The sequence below is a fragment of the Bufo bufo genome, chromosome 1 (assembly GCF_905171765.1).
Source record: "Bufo bufo chromosome 1, aBufBuf1.1, whole genome shotgun sequence".
NCBI classification, from domain to species: Eukaryota; Metazoa; Chordata; class Amphibia; order Anura; family Bufonidae; genus Bufo; species Bufo bufo.
This window is the reverse complement of record NC_053389.1, coordinates 726,247,597-726,267,515: the sequence shown is the minus strand read 5'-3', so window position 1 is coordinate 726,267,515 and position 19,919 is coordinate 726,247,597. Positions and strand designations below refer to the sequence as shown.

At 44.7% G+C, this 19,919-nt stretch overlaps 1 protein-coding gene across 1 annotated transcript in view; it reads left to right on the top strand.

Moving 5' to 3' along the window:
• Nucleotides 1–7,386: 7,386 nt before the first annotated feature.
• The window catches only part of ADGRA2 (adhesion G protein-coupled receptor A2), a 160,962-nt gene continuing 148,429 nt past the window's right edge, over nt 7,387–19,919 (top strand). The window contains exon 1 of the mRNA XM_040414381.1: nt 7,387–7,869. Within this exon, the coding sequence (XP_040270315.1) occupies nt 7,640–7,869 (230 nt within the window). The 5' untranslated portion in view covers nt 7,387–7,639. The remainder of the gene's footprint in view (nt 7,870–19,919) is intronic.

Below are 19,919 nucleotides of genomic sequence, written 5' to 3'. Positions count from 1 at the left end.
GGCAAGAGACACTATATACTGGGCGTAGGCATGAGACACTGTATACAGAGGCACAGGCATGAGACACTATATACAGAGGCATAGGCAAGAGAGACTATATACTGGGCGCAGGCATGAGGCACTATATACAGAGGCACAGGCAAGAGACACTATATACTGGGCGCAGGCAAGAGACACTATATACTGGGCGTAGGCATGAGACACTGTATACAGAGGCACAGGCATGAGACACTATATACAGAGGCACAGGCATGAGACACTATATACAGAGGCATAGGCAAGAGACACTATATACAGAGGCATAGGCAAGATAGACTATATACTTGGCGCAGGCATGAGGCACTATATACAGAGGCACAGGCAAGAGACACTATATACTGGGCGCAGGCAAGAGACACTATATACTGGGCGCAGGCAAGAGACACTATATACTGGGCGCAGGCAAGAGACACTATATACTGGGCGCAGGCATGAGACACTGTATACAGAGGCATAGGCAAGAGACACTGTATACTGGGGGCAGGCATGAGGCACATTATACAGAGGCACAGGCAAGAGGCACTATATACAGGGGTCCAGTGGCATAACTAGAAATGACCGGGCACCACAGCCACTTCTTTGCAACTCTCGACTCCTGCACAACCCCCACACCTGAGGCTAGCCAAGATCATGCTTTCAGACGAGGCCCTCAGCTGCTCCGTCCGTTCCTACAGTGTCACTGTATATAATGTCATTGTATAATACTGTTGAGGGGGCCCTGACAATGACATTCTTTAGTGCTCATCCTAGATGGTTTCCTTCTGAGTTTGGGCCCAAAAGCAGTCACTTCCCCTGCTTCCCCTATAGCTACGCCCCTGCAAGGGTCACAGAGTAAGAAGTACTATAGAAAGGGGCCACAGTCAAGAGGCAATATATAAAGTGGGAACAGGCAAGAGTCACTATATAAAGGGGGTAGAGAACATGAGACAGTAAAGATAGTCGGACAGGCAAGAGGAAATTTATAGAGGGGTCAGAGAGCAGGACGTACTCTGTAAAGAGGGGTACAGGCAAGACGTAATATATAAAGGGGGCACAGGGCATGAGGCACTATATAAAGGGGGCTTAGAGCAAGAGGCATTATACAGAGGGGCCACAGAACAAGTTTGGTCGCTGGCTAGGTACATGAGTACCTGATTCTTGCAGTGTTAACTACTGTTGAGAGCTCATTATGTACCCGGCCAGTGGCAGAGAGGGGGACTTAGGTGGCCCCCTGGGGCATTGGCCCACCAGGAAACTTCCCCGTAGGGTCTATGGCCAATCCGCCCCTGCCATTGGATTCGCCTTATATCACTGTAACTGTATAGTGAAATTCAGTGGGACTTGATGGGACAGATAGAAAAGTATGTAAAATTGTCTGAAAGCATAGAGAAACTATATAAAGGGGGCTTAGAGAATAAGGCATTATACAGAGGGGCCACAGACCAGGAACCACAATGTAAAGGAACACGGAACATGATGCACTTTATACAGGGGGCACAGAGCATGTGGCACTATTTAAAGGGGATACATAACATGAGGCGCTATATACAGGAGGCAAAAAGTGTATCACACTGTATACAGGCGCATGACTGTATTCAAGGGCACAGTGTATGGACTGTGCTTGCATCTGTTGTTGTATTTATGTACTGTGCTTGGTTCTGTTGTTGTATTATGTACTGTGCTTGGTTCTGTTGTATTTTTGTACTGTGCTTGGTTCTGTTGTATTATGTTCGGTGCTTGGTTCTGTTGTATTTATGTACTGTGCTTGGTTCTGATGTTGTATTATATACTGTGCTTGGTTCTGTTGTTGTATTATGTACTGTGCTTGGTTCTGATGTTGTATTTATGCACTGTGCTTAGTTCTGATGTTGTATTTATGTACTGTGCTTGGTTCTGTTGTATTATGTACTGTGCTTGGTTCTGATGTTGTATTTATGCACTGTGCTTAGTTCTGATGTTGTATTTATGTACTGTGCTTGGTTCTGTTGTATTATGTACTGTGCTTGGTTCTGTTGTATTATGTTCTGTGCTTGGTTCTGTTGTATTTATGTACTGTGCTTGGTTCTGATGTTGTATTATGTTCTGTGCTTGGTTCTGTTGTATTTATGTACTGTGCTTGGTTCTGTGTTTGTATTATGTACTGTACTTGGTTCTGTTGTATTTATGTACTGTGCTTGGTTCTGTTGTTGTATTATGTACTGTGCTTGGTTCCGTTGTATTTATGTACTGTGCTTGGTTCTGATGTTTTTATGTACTGTGCTTGTTTCTGATGTTGTATTTATGCACTGTGCTTGGTTCTGATGTTGTATTTATGTACTGTGCTTGGTTCTGTTGTATTTATGTACTGTGCTTGGTTCTGTTGTTGTATTATGTACTGTGCTTGGTTCTGTTGTATTTATGTACTGTGCTTGGTTCTGATGTATTTATGTACTGTGCTTGGTTCTGTTGTATTTATGTACTGTGCTTGTTTCTGATGTTGTATTTATGCACTGTGCTTGGTTCTGATGTTGTATTTATGTACTGTGCTTGGTTCTGTTGTATTTATGTACTGTGCTTGGTTCTGATGCTGTGCTTATATTATGGGTTTGGTTCTGGTGCTGTATGTAATGAGCTTGGTATGGCACTGCATCGTACAACTGTATCTTAAAGTGTTACTGAACTCTGTAAACCTTTTGATATGGCATAGCGACATATCAAAGGTTTTGATTGGTGGATGTCTAATAGCTGAGCGCCCCACCAATCGCTAGAGTAAGTAGTGTGAAGCGCTCATGCAATGTGCCCATCAGGGGCATACACAAATCTCATGTGGCCCCAATACTTAGTATGGGCCCCCTGCCCCACCCACTTTTCTCATACACATGCATCAATCACTCCTATGCAATGCAGAATGCAAAGCGCGGTGCCAGAGATTTTTAAATAATTTCCTTTTTTTTTTTTGTAGTAAAAATAAGTCACCCCTAGCCTTACCCAGTTTATCCGACTTTTATGTAGTGGAACAGGTGCTTCAGAAATATGGTGCTCATTCTGAACAGCACATTTCTCAATGTTTCACGCCAAACAACTGGCATAAATACATACACTGGCAAAAAATAACACACGGGTAGAAAGGTCAGATTGCTACAAAACACTTGGCATGCAGTTATGTCTCAGGCAGATACATACATGATTACAGGTGTGGTCTGATTAAACTATGGGTCTTGCCACAAAAGAGTGTACAAGTTTGCAAGCTTTTCTGCTGCTTTATTAAAAGGCTCTTAGAGGCTACCTTTGGGTAGTGTACCTCAGGGTGAGAGATTGTTGACTGCTAGACATGCCTCTAAAATGCACTCAGAGCCATGTTGCCCAGTTGATAGACTTTGGTAGAAGCGCATCATTGGGCTGAGAGAGGCAGGATGTTCATTTCGACAAACTGCTCGCTATCTAGGCCGTTCTGACCTATCTGTTAGGAGGTGCTGGGAGCAGTGGTTACACGAGGCCACGCACATGCTTTGTTTCTATATCAGAATTTTTGCTTTTGTGCTTTCAGCCATGGCGATGTGCATCTGCGCATTAGGATGTGCTAACTAACCCCCACATTTTTTTTTTCTTCTTTGCAGTCTATATCAGAATACATAGCTTTGGGATCCTTTTTGAATAACTCAGACAACCCCTTTAATTAATTGTGCCCTATGCATAGAATAGGTATGATATTGAAATTCCTATAATCTGGCAGTCGAAAAATCTGCTACTTGTGGCAGAGAATTGCATTCAATGTAGAAGACAAGAAGATGAAGACTTGGTGTTTTTGGGATCAGTTGGGACTATTGCTTTGTGAAGTTTCTCTATGCTTTCAGACAATTTTACATAATTTTCTATCTGTCCCATCAAGTCCCACTGAATTTCACTATACAGTTACTGTGCTATAAGGCGAATCCAATGGCAGGGGCGGATTGGCCATAGACCCTACGGGGAAATTTCCTGGTGGGCCAATGCCCTAGGGTGTCATCTAGGTCCCCCTCTCTGCCACTGGCCAGGAACATAATGAGCTCTCAACAGTAATAAATGCTGTAAGAATCAGGTACTCATGTTACCCGGCCAGCGACCGCACATGAATTCAACCGTTGTGGCCCACATCTCACCTCCTAAGCCCCCTGCTCCATAGACAACTGGAGGAGGAGGACAGAAGATGGTAGCTATTGATGGCCACCTCAGAGGGACAGCTTTTGGGGCAGTATATTGTGCTAGACTGTGTTATTTGGTTCGTCTGGGATGGTATTTTGTGCTATAGTATTGCTACTTGTGTTGCCCTGCTCTCTGTTAATTCTTTTTTTTTCCAGGGCCACTTTAAGTTCCCAGTCCGCCCCTGTCCAATGGTCATGAATTCAGACTATATTGCAGTGGAGCACTCTATCATGGCTAAAGGGTTAATGTTTTAATGTTCTGATCCATTACTACAGCTGCTGAGATTTGTACTGAGATGATCTATGCACTATGTATACCCCAAGGCTATGTATAGGTAGGAGATAGTTAAAGTAGTTAGACCATGATTGATGTAACAAATGAAATTCAGACATCATATAGGACATGACAGCACCTTTCTGACAAAGCTGGAACCAGCCGTGTACCAGACATGGGTCCAGAGATCTCCACATTCAGTGCTCCAATTGCTCCGCTAGATTGTCTTCAGCCTGGCAGCTCAGGGGGCGTGTCCTTTCTCATGTGGGGCATGTCCTTTCTGCAGGAACGCTTTCCCTTCTAACAGAAGATATGGCTGGTGACAGTTAAAGATTTAAACTGAACGTGTGCGACCACCTCAGTGAGGTAAATGGAGAAATAAGGAAAAGAACAAACAGCAGGTGGCACTTTTACATTTTATTGGATAGCTCAGTGGCTATACTAAATTTTTACAAATTACAAAAGTATTCAAATACAGGTGTTGGTCTAAAAAATGTAGAATATTTTCAGTGGTGCTGGCGGTCTTTAGTTTTAGTTGCCGGGTAGTGGGTTGGCCCAATGTTGAGATGCTGGTTAGGGAGTTTGGAGTCTTCTGCTGAACAGGCAAGAAAGAGGACCTGTTTTGTGTGTGCTGCCGCCACCTACACCAAGTCAGATCCTTACCCAGGAAAACACCATTCCTGAGAGTGGAAAACTGCCAGAAAGGCAACTTTGCTAAAGATAAACCTCTGAGAAGAAGAAGAAGTATTGAATCATAGCAGAAAGTTGAGGACCACAAAGGCTGTGTTTGAACTGAGACAGTAAAGGTAATACTCTCATATGGCTTTAGACTGTACTGCATGTGGTTAGGGTTAATTGCTTCTGACACCAGCCGGACGAGCCCTCCAATCTAGGACTGCACCCCGCAGTTGGGCACTCCCTTGGTAAATTGAGAAGATAGCTAGAATTCCTAGAGAGAGAGGCTCAGGGAGGACCTCTATCATAACAGCCACCTCCTCCTATCCGAAAAACTATTCTGTGCAATATCTGAGAACTGAGCTTATTGCTTGTATTTGTACTGCAACCCCCATCATCTATTTAGTAAAGAGTGACTTTATTTTAATCAAGACGGCCTGATCATTCATCTCCACATCCTGACCCCGGGTCCTGCTTTGCACCCTGCAAACTGTTCACCCTAAATCCCCAAAGTCCAGGGTGCAACCCAAGAGGAAGACAGGTTGCACCCCTTCATTCACGACTCTTGTGGCCAGGGTGAACGCTAGAGCAGGGATTAGCCACTGTATGGACTGCAACCCCCCTCATTTCTGCTGCCACCACTCCCATCCTCTCCAGCCCTGCATTCCCTCCCTTTGCGGGCCAGCGCGCCGCACTATGAGCTCCTGGCTATAGAGGTAAATGTGCTCACATAGCTTCTAGGGTTATGGACCTGCATATTTCCTTACATGGAGTCGCTGCATAGTCCTAATGATCCCTCAATGGGTTCCAGGGTTTTCATGTCTTTCCTCACATTGCTGTCAGCATACCTTATGAAAAACACAAAGAGGGACAATATGTGCGTCGCGCCTAACAAAAGGCAATTTCTTTTTCATACTAGTCCACGCCTCTAACTCCCCCCAAAACATAAGTGTACACACCCAATCCAATCCCCTTGTCCCTCACAGTAGCAATGCCCACATTGTGCCCCCTCATAGTAGCTCTGCGCACATATGCCCCTTCACAGTAGTTATGCCCAGATACAATGCCTTGTAAAACTATTCACACCTCTTGAACTTTTCCAAATTTTTTCACGTTACACCCACAAACTTAATATCCACAAACGACAAACGTGATTCCCGGACTGCAGACGCTGGTGTGAAGCTCATCGCATGCCTGTGGTTCTGCTGAGAGGCTTTAGAGAGAAGAGGAGTACTACAACCTCCATCACTGTCGCTGTCCATACACTGCTATTGAGAAAATATTGCATTGTGATATGCTTTGGAACTGTGCCTGGTTACTGCCGGATGTACTACTACTCCCATTGGCACTTCAGTAAAAAGAGACTTATTCATTGCCACCCACGGGCCTGGTTATTGACCACCACGTCATCTGCTCTCCTGCCTTGGATCCAATCACCTAACAGCCAGGGGTGGAATGGGAACTTAAAGGGACCCTGGAAAAAATACTAAAAGTGGCGGCTCCAAACCGATGGACGATGGGGCCAGCTATTCCATATCGTGGCACATTATACCCCCCAACAGAGCCAAATACCACAGTCCATCACAAAATACATCCCCAAAAACTTCCACTGCTCGGCGGTGAGGAGGGTCCAGGCGGCCCCCAAGGAAAGGGTGTGCCCTCCGAATACTGCAGGGCCACAGGGAGAGTCAGCGGGGGAGATTGTCACTATGAGCAGTACTGCTACCAGCATAGCAACTACCACTCCCATCCTCCTCCACACTCCCTAGAGAGTCACTGCAGTTGTAGTAATAGTAGTAAATGTGTATTATATCATTGTTACAATTATTAGAAGTTACTTAAATATATGCCTTCTAAATAATATATATAGAGAGAAAAATATATACAGATAATAATGTATTATAATATATACTTAATTATATATACCGTATATATATATATATAGAGAGAGAGAGAGAGAGAGAATAATATATAATGAATAACAATATAATATATACCTAATATTAATTTATTTACACACACCTATATATATATATTTTTTTTTTTTTATTTATACACACACGTGTATGTGTATATATATATATATATATATTAGGCTTTTTTCCCAAGACCCCGAGCAGAGTCAGGAAAGCCGTCCATTTCCGTCCGTTTCCTGAGGACCGTGCATCCTTCCTAGCCAGAGTCCTGAGCGCTGTATCCCGTCTTCTCCGAGTGCGGCGGGCGGCACTAGGACCGGGCGGGGCCCTGCAAGGTGGGAGGAGGTGCAGGCTCTGGTAATAGGAGAGCGGCGGCTCCACATACAATCCGTTATCTGCCATCATATAGGCAGCAGCCGTCCGCCACCTCTCCCTATGGGACGCCCTGTGTGAACAGCATGCAGCCTCACCCTGCAGCAGGAGCGGACTTGGTGGAGGACTTGTGAAGGAGGGGGCAGGCTGGTACCTTGCAGGGCACAGCACTTGTGGCATGCTGGCAGCCGCCTAGGATGGGCTGATAGGTAGCCCTGCCTGTCATGATGCTTGGACTCCGGAGCCCCAGTGGCCCCCTGGTTGTGGTGTCCTTCCTGTGCCTCCTCGGATGGAGCCAGACCTGTCCCGTCCTGATCCACAGCTGTAAGTGTGTGGTGGAGCGCCCCAAACCCGGGGTGGGCGCCCCTGCCCCCAGGAAGAAGGTCATCTGCACCAACGAGGAGCTGCTGGAGGTGCCCGAGCCTGCCCTGCTGCCCAACAAGACTGGCACCCTGTAAGTATGCATGCCGGGCAGGACAGAAGCGCTGCTTGCCTGACAGGATGCGACTTTCTAGAAGTCGCACAACTTTCTTTGGCCACATGCACACGAGGAGGTATATTCTTCCGTGTCCCTTCCGACACCTCAGCGTGAAAGAGGCTGAAATACAGTAAATCCCTGGTTTATATACAGTGCATTGCTCTAGTGATGGGATGAGAGCGGGGGGTAGGTGGCCAGTGCCAGCAGCTAGGTAGGTAGTGCTGCCGACATGTCACTTTGTGTAGGGTATTAATACCTGGTCACCAATACAACTAAATACTAACTGTCTGCAGTAATATGTCTACAGCTGGGGATGGATGGATAGATCTAAACAGAAAGATAGATAGATAGATAGATAGATAGATAGATAGATAGATAGATAGTAGATAGATAGATAGATAGATAGATAGATAGATAGATAGATAGATAGATATTATATAGATAGATAGAAGATAGAGATAGATAGATAGATACATAGATAGATGATAGATAGATAATATAGATAGATAATATAGATAGATAGATAGATAGATAGATAGATAGATAGATAGATAGATAGATAGATAGATAATATATATAAGATAGATAGAAATAATAGATAGATATAAACATATAATTAGATAGATATAAACAGATAGATAATTAGATAGATATTAGATGGCAGCAGATATTTTGGACCCGGACTACCAGTATCTGCTGGGATGACCAGTGATGTTACTGGAGGAGAACATGACTTGTGATAGGAAAGCCATAGATATCTCCACATCTCCATTACCTGGTTTTCTGCGCAGGTTGTCGTTATCTCCTCTGTTCTTTCACACGACCGTATGGCTTTTTCAGTGTTTTGCGGTCTGTTTTTCACTGATCCGTTGTTCCGTTTTTTGTTTTCGTTGTGTTTCCGTTTCTGTTCCGTTTTTCCGTTCCGTTTTTCCGTATGGCATATACAGTATACAGTAATTACATAGAAAAAATTGGGCTGGGCATAACATTTTCAATAGATGGTTCCGCAAAAACGGAATGGATACGGAAGACATACGGATGCATTTCCGTATGTGTTCCGTTTTTTTTGCCAACCCATTGATTTGAATAGAGCCACGGAACGTGATTTGCAGGCAATAATAGGACATGTTCTATCTTTCAACGGAACTGAAATACAGAAACGGAATGCATACGGAGTACATTGCGTTTTTTTTGTTGAACCATTGAAATGAATAGTTCCATATACGGACCGTATACAGAACGCAAAAAACGGCCCGTAAACAGAAAATAAATGGTCGTGTGAAAGAGGCCTTAAAGGGATTTTCTGTTGTTTTAATCATTATATATATATAGAAATGTTCAGCAGCTTTTTAATTTAGTTTGTGTTTCTGTTGTCACTTTTTAAAGATCTCTGCTTGCTGTCAGCAAATGCAAATATTTACTGCTTACACTCAGAGGCTGAAACCCCTTGTGCAGAACATATACTGAGCATTTGCTACCATAGTGTTCAGTCTGGGCAGTCCTAGGCTGGAAGTCTACAGTCGGAAGACCCCTTTAATGGTTCTCAGTTGAGACTTTCCAGGCAGGACAGTGTAAGAGCGGTATCACTAACGCTGCCGTCAGATATACCGTATGTACTTCTGACCAAAATCCTTCTGATCCAAGAATAAAACAGAACTCCAAAGAAAAATGTAAAATCTGGCCCTAACCTTGACGGCAGGAGCTCAGGGCTCTAGTCATATTAATCCCAGCATTAAAAATCTACGATGTCTGCAATTACATAGGAGCCTAAAGGATATCAATGTCTTAAAGGGGTTGTCCAAACCCCTTTAAAGAGGACCTGTCATCCCTCCCTCTCCTGACATGGCTAGTGCCTACTTGGATTTGTCGAGCATCTTTTCTCATAACCTTTTGTTGGGTCAGTCAATTATTATTCCTGCTAGAAGTTCATGAAAAAGGTACAACTGGGTGTAACTGTTGGGGGTGTGGTCTGACATTGGCAGCACTGATTGGACAGCGGACACAAACCCAGTTACACCTTTATTCATAAACTTCTAGCAGGAATAATGGAGGAACGGCTCAACAAAGAGTCATAAGATAATTTGCTACTAAAACCTTACGTACTTAAAGGGGTTTACTGATCTTTAGATATTGAGGATCTGTCCTCAGGATGGGTCATCAATATCAGATCAGCGGTGGTCCGACAGCTAGAACCCTCAGCAATCAGCTGCTTTTGGCAGAAATAACACAGTGACTGGAGCCAGTAGCAGACGGCGCCACCCACTGTGTAGTGGCCATGGCGTGGTACTGCAAATCTGCTCCTATTCAGGTGAATGGTAACCCAGCATGGCTTCGTCCACTGTGTTGTCTCTGGTGGGTGCAAAGAACAGCTGAATGGGAGGGGTTGTCTAGAGCTTGCGGAGGGATCCCTATGCGGCTGCCAGACAGCAGGTGCCCGTGCTTAGCGGACCGCAGTTTGCGGTCCACAGCACGGGCTTCACACGGTCGTGTGAACAAGCCCTTACTATGAGCTTTCTGAAGGACAGATTTGTATCTAGAAACTGTGAGAAGTGACAGATTCTAGATTTCCTGTAAGGTAGACCTGGTTTATCATTTTTGGTTTTGGACTTGATATGACATGAGTTGGAGCAGGACTTGGCCTGGGTCGGCCAAAGCTTCTACTGAGGCCCCTCTCGCACAAACAGAGGGGATTCAGGACCCCTGTTTGGTTCTGGTGGGGCCTCCAGTGACAGCATACTAGCCTCTAGATAGGCGATAAATGTTTTCTGGGGAATAAACCCTTTAAAGGGGTTCTCTGGGATTTTATTACTGATGACCTATCCTCAAGATGCCAATGTAAAGAGGTATAAAGAGGTCGCGGTGCTTCATGAGTGCTAAGGCCTCTTTCTACGACCTGTGAGGTCACGTTCATAGGTCACATTCAGCTGAATCGGACTGAGCTGCAATACCAAGCACAGCCACTATCCACTGGACGGCGCTGTTTAGTAAACTGCGAGGAGGCTTTCTTAGGCTAGTTTCACACTAGCGGCAGGGGAGTCCGGCAGGTGAACAGCCTGTCGGATCCGTCCTGCCGCTAGTTTACGGATGCCCCCATACTGCCGCTCCATCCCCATTGACTATAATGGGGGCTGGGGCAGAGTTCCGGCGGCAGCATGGCAGCGCAGGGCCAGAGGCAGCTGGACTAAAAGTACTGCATGTCGTACTTTTAGTCCGGCTGCCACTCGCCGTGCGCTGCCATGCTGCCGCCAGAACTCTGCCCCAGCCCCCATTATAGTCAATGGGGACGGAGCGGCAGTTCGGGGGCCCACGTGAACTAGCGGCAGGACGGATCCGACAGGCTGTTCACCCGCCGGAGTCCCCTACCGCTAATGTGAAAGTACCCTAAAACAGTTTGGACCCTCACCAATCTCATCACTTGAGGATAGGCCATCAATATGAAAATCCCAGAGAGACCCTTTTTAAGGCCAGCCCCGAGTTAGAGGGCAGGTAGGTAGCAGTCATGGAGCGCGCGTTGCGTATTCGACTACAGCAATAGGTGTGGACACGTCTCTCAGGGGGGACATTCCTCGGTCTGGCAGCTATGTAATCAATAGCACACGAGAAGCTGGATTTCATCCTTAGATATATTAGCTGACACGATGTCCACATGGTCGGCACATGCCTCGTCCTGTGTGAGAGGTAGGAAAGGGTCTGACAACCAGCTGGAACCTGGCTTCCAACAGCTGGAGCTTCACGTGTCACGTTTATATACAGTGTATTAATTGTATGTGCAATAGACACGTTCACTTAAAGGGGCTCTCCGTGATCAGGTCAGCTATATCCTGCAGTGTAAGGTTATAATGCACCTATGCTTGCTGCTCAATAAAAGGCACTTTTCACCCATACAGCCGAGTTCCCCAGACAGATCAGATGGTGGTCCTCACCATTCATACCTTTCCCTGATCAGCCCCTTTAATGAGCGTGGCAGCGGGGTTCTTAGATGCTAATGAACCGATAAATGCCCACAACTAATTTTCAGCAGGGCTTCATGATTGAGAAATATAATAACAGATCTGTCAACGGCAACATGTTGATGGTTTCCAGGTATTAACAGAAGTTTATTTTTCTTGAACTTCATAGAATCAAAATTAAGTGAAATATGATTGAAAATGGAATGGACAGTTAAAGGGATTCTGTCATCAGATTTTACCCCTCTAACCTAAACATATGCTCATGTCCAGACTAATAAGAAGAATCCTAAGCTGGCCTTAATAAACCTCACTGTGGCTCTATTTGCCCAGAAAACAGGTTTTTATAACCTGTCAATCACTTACTTAAGGTGCCCAAGGGGAGGTCCGTTAATACAGGGTGCCCGGCCGCACACTTCGCCGTCCGGTGCCCAGCGCCGCTTTCCCTGTCTTCAGCGCCGCTTTCCCTGTCTTCAGAGCCGCCTTCCCTGTCTTCAGCGCCGCCTTCTACAGCTCAGCGCCGCCTCCGCAATCCTAGTGCGCAGGCGCGGGATCTGGCAGAGGGATGGGGAGGATTGCAGAGGCGGCGCTGAGCTGTAGAAGGCGGCGCTGAAGACAGGGAAGGCGGCGCTGGGCACCGGACGGCAAGGGGTGTGGCCGGGCACCCTGTATTAACGGACCTCCCCTTGGGCACCTTAAGTAAGTGATTGAGAGGTTATAAAAAACATTTTTTTGGGCAAATAGAGCCACAGTGAGGTTTAATAAGGCCAGCTTAGGATTCTTCTTATTAGTCTGGACATGAGCATATGTTTAGGTTAGAGGGGTTAAATCTGATGACAGAATACCTTTAATTATCATTTCTTAAATTAAAAAATGTAAAACTTATTTTTAGCATTCAGGTCCTGCAATATAGGAAGAGAGCCCTATAAGACCTGGATCTACATTACGACACAATGTCATGTGCATGTCCATCAAGCCATGTGAGGTGACAATTGTTTGTAAGGAACCCAAGAAACTGTGATGTCTATAGTACCACAATGACTGGATGAGGTCAAATGAAACCTGAAAAGGGGTTGTCCCATCTGGACTACTAACCCTTCTCCAAAGAACTTATTGGTGATCATATGATGACCATAGATCTGGTAGTCGAACCCCAATGTCGATCATCCAGGAGAAGCTTTAGGTGACCACACATTTCTCCTGCAGCAGCCACTACAGGACAAAGCTGGTATTATCCAGATCTATGGTCATCATAGGATCACCAATGAGTTCTTTGGAGCAGGGGTAGTAGTCCAGGTGGGACAACCCCTTTCCAGGTTTCATTTGACCTCATCCAGTCATTGTGGTACTTTAGACGGAACAGTTCCCTGGGTTCCTTACAAACAATTGTCACATCTAGGGTCAGACTTTTACATGGACATTAGGGTTGTAGAATCCAGGATTACACTATGTATGGTTGACCGGCCTGAGATGTTTTTCTTTATCACGCCATTCCCTTCCATGATTAAGCAGAGCTTCTGTTTTCTTTGCCGTTATCTATGGAGACTTTCTTGTGTTCCTCTTGTTCACACTTGTTGGAATATTTGTGATTTCCTTTCCTGAGAATGTAATTTCCTTATCTAGTTTAGCCTAAGATAATCGTAAACTGACCATACAGAGGCCAAGTAGAAAGCTGTCTGAGCGGTGGGGTTCCTGCCAAAGTTGGCCAGTCCTTTGGTTTTGATCCTTTCCGCAAATGGAGTGTTGTTTACACAAGATATTAACAGGTTCAGTATAATTCTGTGGTCACCATATGATCTGAAGTTCCCATGTCCGTAATACTGTCCTACAATAGTGGACATTTAGAGTTAACTTTGGCAGAATAATTTCTTTCAGATCTTGCGCAATGCTGAACTGTAACGTGCAAATTCCATTGCATCCTTGACAATTCTACTAGATCATCTACACATCTGCTTCCCTTTTAGAAAGGACCTCCAAAAAAATTGTTGTATTTTTGTTTTGTTTTTTGCTTGTGGCGAGGTGCACACATGATCTGGCCAGATATCGAACTGAAAATATGTACCAAACTGCGCGATGTTTGATATGTTTGGTATTTTGTGGAAGTCTGGACAAGTTTCTTGACTCCATGAACTCTGTAAAATATGACTGTGGTTTTGTTGGTATAGAGCAGGGATGCTCAACCTGCGGCCTTCCAGCTGTTGTAAAACTACAACTCCTATCATGCTCGGTCGGCTGTTGGCTGATAGCTGTAGGCTTTCTGGGCATGCAGGGAGTAGTTTTGCAACAGCTGGAGGGCCGCATGTTGAGCATCCCTGGTATAGAGCTTGTAGTTTTTCCATAGACTATGGGGGTCACTGATTTTTGAAAAACTGCATGAAATGCTGGGATATTATGTTCTGAAAGCTGCAGAACTGTGAATGCAGCTCTGGAGTATAATACAGGCTATATACTTAGGATCACAAGATGAGCAATGCAATGTGTTTTTAGAAGTTAAAGGGGTGATACAATGATTAAGGTAAAAAATGAAAATCAGAGATTATAAAGGACATGACAACCTCTTTCTAACAAAGCTCGAACCAGCCTTGTACCTCACATGGATCCAAAGATCTCCACATTCATTGCTCCAATTGCTCTGCTAGATTTATTTCAAGCAGGTAGCTCAGGGGCTTGTCTTTTCTCAAGGGGCGTGACCTTTCTGCTGCATCTCTTCACCAGTAACTGTCACAACAATAGATATGACTGGTGACAGTTGAAGGATGGAACTGAGCATGTGCGTCCACCTCAGTGATGTCACTGAGGTGGACAGAGAATTAAGGACAAAAAACAGCAGGTGGTGCTATACAGATTTATTTTATTGAATTACGGTACTTGGTGGCTATACTATATTTTTAATTATATACATTTATAAAACTTCAGATGCAGGTGCTAGTTTAAAAAATGCAGAGTAGCTTTTGCAGGATTAACTCTTTAATCAAGTTTTATGTAGACAATATGACTGTGACGAGGGGACATTCTCTGCGTCTGGAGGAAAGAAGGTTTGTACACAAACATAGAAGAGGATTCTTTACGGTAAGAGCAGTGAGACTATGGAACTCTCTCCCTGAGGAGGTGGTGATGGTGAGTACAATAAAGGAATTCAAGAGGGGCCTGGATGTATTTCTGGAGTGTAATAATATTACAGGCTATAGCTACTAGAGAGGGGTCGTTGATCCAGGGAGTTATTCGGGAAATCATTTTTTTCCTCTAAAGTGAAGGAAATTGGCTTCTACCTCACAGGGGCTTTTTGCCTTCCTCTGGATCAACTTGCAGTATAACAGGCTGGATTGGATGGATACATGTCTTTTTTTAGCCTCAGGGTACTTGCACACTCGCTTTTTTCTTTTCCGGCGCTGAGTTCCGTCCTAGGGGCTCAAATCCGGAAAAGAACTGATCAGTTTTATCCCCATGCATTCTGAATGGAGAGCAATCTGTTCAGGATGCATCAGGATGTCTTCAGTTCAGTCTTTTTGACTGATCAGGCTTTTCAGAAAACCGTAGCATGTTGTATTTTTACCTCCGGCCAAAAATCCGGAACACTTTGACTGAACGCCTTTTTCCCATTGACTTGCATTAACGCCGGATCCGGCGCCGTGTGTTCCGTCAAACCGGATCCGGCTTTTGCATGTTAAACCCGAAAAATGAGAAAAAAAAGTCAAAGTCCATAAATGGCGGATCCGTTTTTTCCAATGCATTTTTTCATTGTGATCAAAATCCTGATCAGGATTCAAATGTAATCCGTTTTCACGCGTTTTTCCGGATCCGGCGGGCAGTTCCGGAGACGGAATTGAACGCCGGATTCAAACAACGCTAGTGTGAAAGTAGCCTTAAAATTAATACAATAAAATGCAGTAAGACGTAGAAGACGTTGGACGTCGTTGAAGAGGTTTGATGGCTGGAGCCTCCTCTGATGACCAGGACAAAGGGGTAAGACTCAGTGCCACCCCGTTCCTCCACCACCATATTCATGGTGAATGAGGCAGAGGTTGAGCCTGCACGCTTCTCCTGTCTACATCTCTATGAGGGCTACAGAAACAGGAGAGTGAGAGTAGTGGGTTGTTTCTTTACCTCTTCTGGAGTTTTCTGGATTGACACTACCATACAACTAAGTGGTAAGGACGGTATGTAGGCATTACTTGTGCCATGGGATGGTGCCTTTTGTGAGCGTGTAGCACCATCACCTTCCATTGTAAGATATCTTCATGTAATAACCTGCATACCGGAAGACAATATGATGTGGTGGGATCGGGGGCCCAATCTTCAGAGTATATGATCTGCACAGGCGATTCATGTTTTAACCATCGGCCGTCTGTTATGACGTGGCCTCATGTATAGATGGGGCGAGCTCCGCCGATAGGTGCAGTAAGACTTTGTGTGACACGTCCAGGCTCACAAAAACTCAAGTGTTTCCAGATGTGAGAGAACAGAGTCCACCAATGTGCCTTGTGTGAGCAAGTGAAATTCTATACCGTGGGGGGGGGGAGCGTCTCATTATAGAAGTATAAACTTTGTATCAGTCTCTCTTCACGCTGAAGACATGGACAGAGTACTGTTTGTATCCGCCATGCCATGAGCGACTTCCCAGACACAAACCAGGATTTCTCTTTCACTGGAGCTTAATATGAGTTCATGGTCCAGCTAAGAGGACGCTGAAAAACGTCCAACCTGAAACCATGTACTATGACTGCAGGACACCAGTACTGGAATGGATAGCGGATGTGGGTGTTAGGTGGTTTTAAAGGGAGGGGCGTTTACTACAAAACAATATATAAATCAAAGGGCAAAGCATGTGCAAGTATTATAGATACACACCGTGGTCCTCAGATGATATCTTACATAAGACCCCAAAAATGCCTGCATGCGTTTGCCCACAGATTGTCCCAAATCAGAGGCAGATGGCCCCATCACAGTGTATCTGACACAGATGCCCCTTTAATGTTGTGTCGGCCACAGATGCCCCTTTAATGAATAATGTAAAAAAATGAAAATGATACATAATCTAGAACACGACAACCTCTTTCTAACTAAGCTAGAACCAGTCACATGGACCCAGAGATCTCCCCATTCATTGCTCCAATTGTTCTGCTAGATTTATTTTAAGCTGTCAGCTTAGGTTGGGTGTCCTTTCTCAGTGGTGTGTCCTTTCTGCTGCAGCTACTGGCCGTTGAACTGAGTGAACAGGACAGAGAAATTAGAAAAAGAACAAACAGCAGGTGGCGCTATACAGAGAGATTTCATTGAATTACTCACCAGCTATAATACATTTTTAATTACATGCAATTACAAAAGTAATCAGATCCAGGTGCTGGTTTGAAAAATGTAGAATATGTTTCATGGGACAACCCCTTTAACAATGTATAAGCCTCATAACAATGTTCCAGCCACTCGTGTCCAAAACCAATGTGGAGCTGCAGTGTATGTGACACGGATGTCCCCATACCATTGTGTCAGCTGTAAATGCCTCGTAACCGTGTGCCGGGCATAAATGTCCAACAACAGTGTCTCATCCACCAACATCTTCATAACCATGTAAAATTGGAGATGCCCCCATAACAGTGTGTTAGTAAATGACCAGAATTTCAGGCACCAGTCTTGAGTGAAAACCCCACTGGAGGAAGATTGTTGCATCTTCTGCTGTCCATACGCCTGAACTGATATCTACCTTAGGCCTTTTGCACACGACTGTATGTCTTTTGCTGTGTTTTGCGGTCTCTTTTTCACGGATCCGTTGTTCCGGTTTTTATTTCAGCAGTGTTTCCGTTCCGTTTTGCCGTTCCGTTTTTCCGTTTGGTTTCCGTTTGTGATCTATTATTGCGGATCGCAAACGGAAACGTAAGTATACAATAATATTTAAACAGTAAGTACATTAATAAATTGGGCTGGGCATAACATTTTCAATAGATGGTTCCGCAAAAACAGAACAGATACGGAAGACATACGGATTCATTCCGTATGCATTCCGTTTTTTTGCGGATCAATTGACTTGAATGGAGCCACGGAACGTGATTTGCGGCCAATAATAAGACACGTTCTATCTTTGAACAAAACGGATATACGCAAACGGAATGCATACAGAGTACATAACGTTTTTCTTTTTTGCGGAACCATTGAAATGAATGGTTCCGCATACGGACCGCACACGGAACCCGCAAAAACGGAACGGAAACAGAAAATATAACCGTTTGTGTGCAAGAGGCCTTAGTCAGGAGCTGGAATAGATATCTGGTGTAATGTGCACCAATTTTCTGGCTCACATGTTGTTAGAGGAGTTTCCGCCTGTGGTCCATCTCCTCCTGCCCAGGCCCGTCCCCCCTTACTTTTTTGGAAAGGGGGTGAGGGTGTTGGAAAGAGCTGAAAGAAAATCAAGGAACTCCTTTCCGTATATGCTTTTCTCACAAATAGAAATCTTTTATTGACAAGAAGCCAGATATCATATACAGCAATTGGACGTTTCAGTCCTCAAAGTGTAACTGTCATGTTTTTTTTTTTGTTGCTTATGTGTAGGGACAGTGATAGGGAACATTTTTCTGATATAGTTTATTTAGATAATTTGTACATTTGTAGTAGAGAACTTACCCTGAAATGTCCCGTAGCAGCACTCTCTAAATGATCGTTACCAAAGCATATCCATCTTCCTAGTACTGACTGTGAGAAAGAGAACCCTTCTCCAGGAAGACACCATTCCTGAGAGTCAAAACTGCCAGAAAAACAACTCTGCTGAGAATCAACCTCTGAGGAAAGAAGCACTGAATTTCTATAGATGTTTGACAGGACAGCTAAGATAACGTGGACTTTATGCACGTGGTGAGAGTTAATTGCTTCTGATGGCTTTGCATGCCTTTGGTCATTTTGGATGATTGCATGGTATATCTAGAGAGAGACTTTAGAGGGGAAGATCATACTGCCTACTCTGAACACAGAGCCTTCTGCAGAATGACTGCCTTGTAAAGTACTTAAAAACAGTGCCTACTGCTAGTATTTGTACTGCAACTCTCATCATCTATTCAGTAAAGAGAGACGTCTAAGTGGGTCTGGTCACTGCCTCCAACATCCCACGGTTTTTGTTGCACCCTGCCAACCAGCTACCATCAAGGGCACCCCAGCCCCCATCAGGCAGCAGCCCCCAAGCCTAGATTGCTCCCCAAGGGTTACAATGTGTGCGCCACCCTTCATTATCTGCAACCACTGCCAAGGGGAGAAGCAGAGAGGGATCGGCCACCATGAGGACTACTAACCACCCTTATCAACACCGCAGCCACTCTCATCCTCTTTACGCACCGCTCCCGCCTGAGATCCATGCCCTCTGCAGTGGCAGTAATTAAGTTTGGGGTTCAGACAACCCGTTAATATTTTCTTGTTAACTTCAGTACTTACCCACAGGACTAGAGTAGACTGGCAGCTGTTTTACTGCAGTGTATTGACAGCAGCCTGTAGTCTGCCTTGAACGGCAGCCTGTAGTCTGCCACCATAACAGCAGGTTACCAGGAGAGGTTCCAATAATAATGATAAATGAGGAGACTGTTGTTTATATCATTTTCTGCCGTGTTCTTTAAAGTTCTTCCAAGGTGGAGCTTTACTTTAAATATAATCGTGGTTTAGTTTTCATTGGGAGCGCTCCACAATTAATACTCATGACTGGGAATTTATGTAAGCTGATTTATGTTGTCAACTCTTAACTGAAAATGTGCAGCCTTGCAATTCCCTTGTACTTTTCTGATGTGGAAACCCAGTGTGCAATTTACTATGAAGGTTTTGCATTTAATCCTCAGTCAGCATCTCGTTCCTCCGTGTTATTTCAGTCTTTAGCCATGATGACTTTTCCTCCTGCTGCTCTATAAATGGTCCTGAAACCAGTGAAGACATAGGAAGGCACCGCATCAAGTGGAATGGGATCTTAATGTGCTTTACAAATAGTTTATTGCTTCCAGGTCAAGGGTTGGGTTGGGGAGGGTGAAGAACTGAAGTATGTACAGCTGTTGTGGTGGAGTTTCTGGACTGAGCATATCTATGAGGCACGTCTATGGGCAGAACTGTCCATCCATC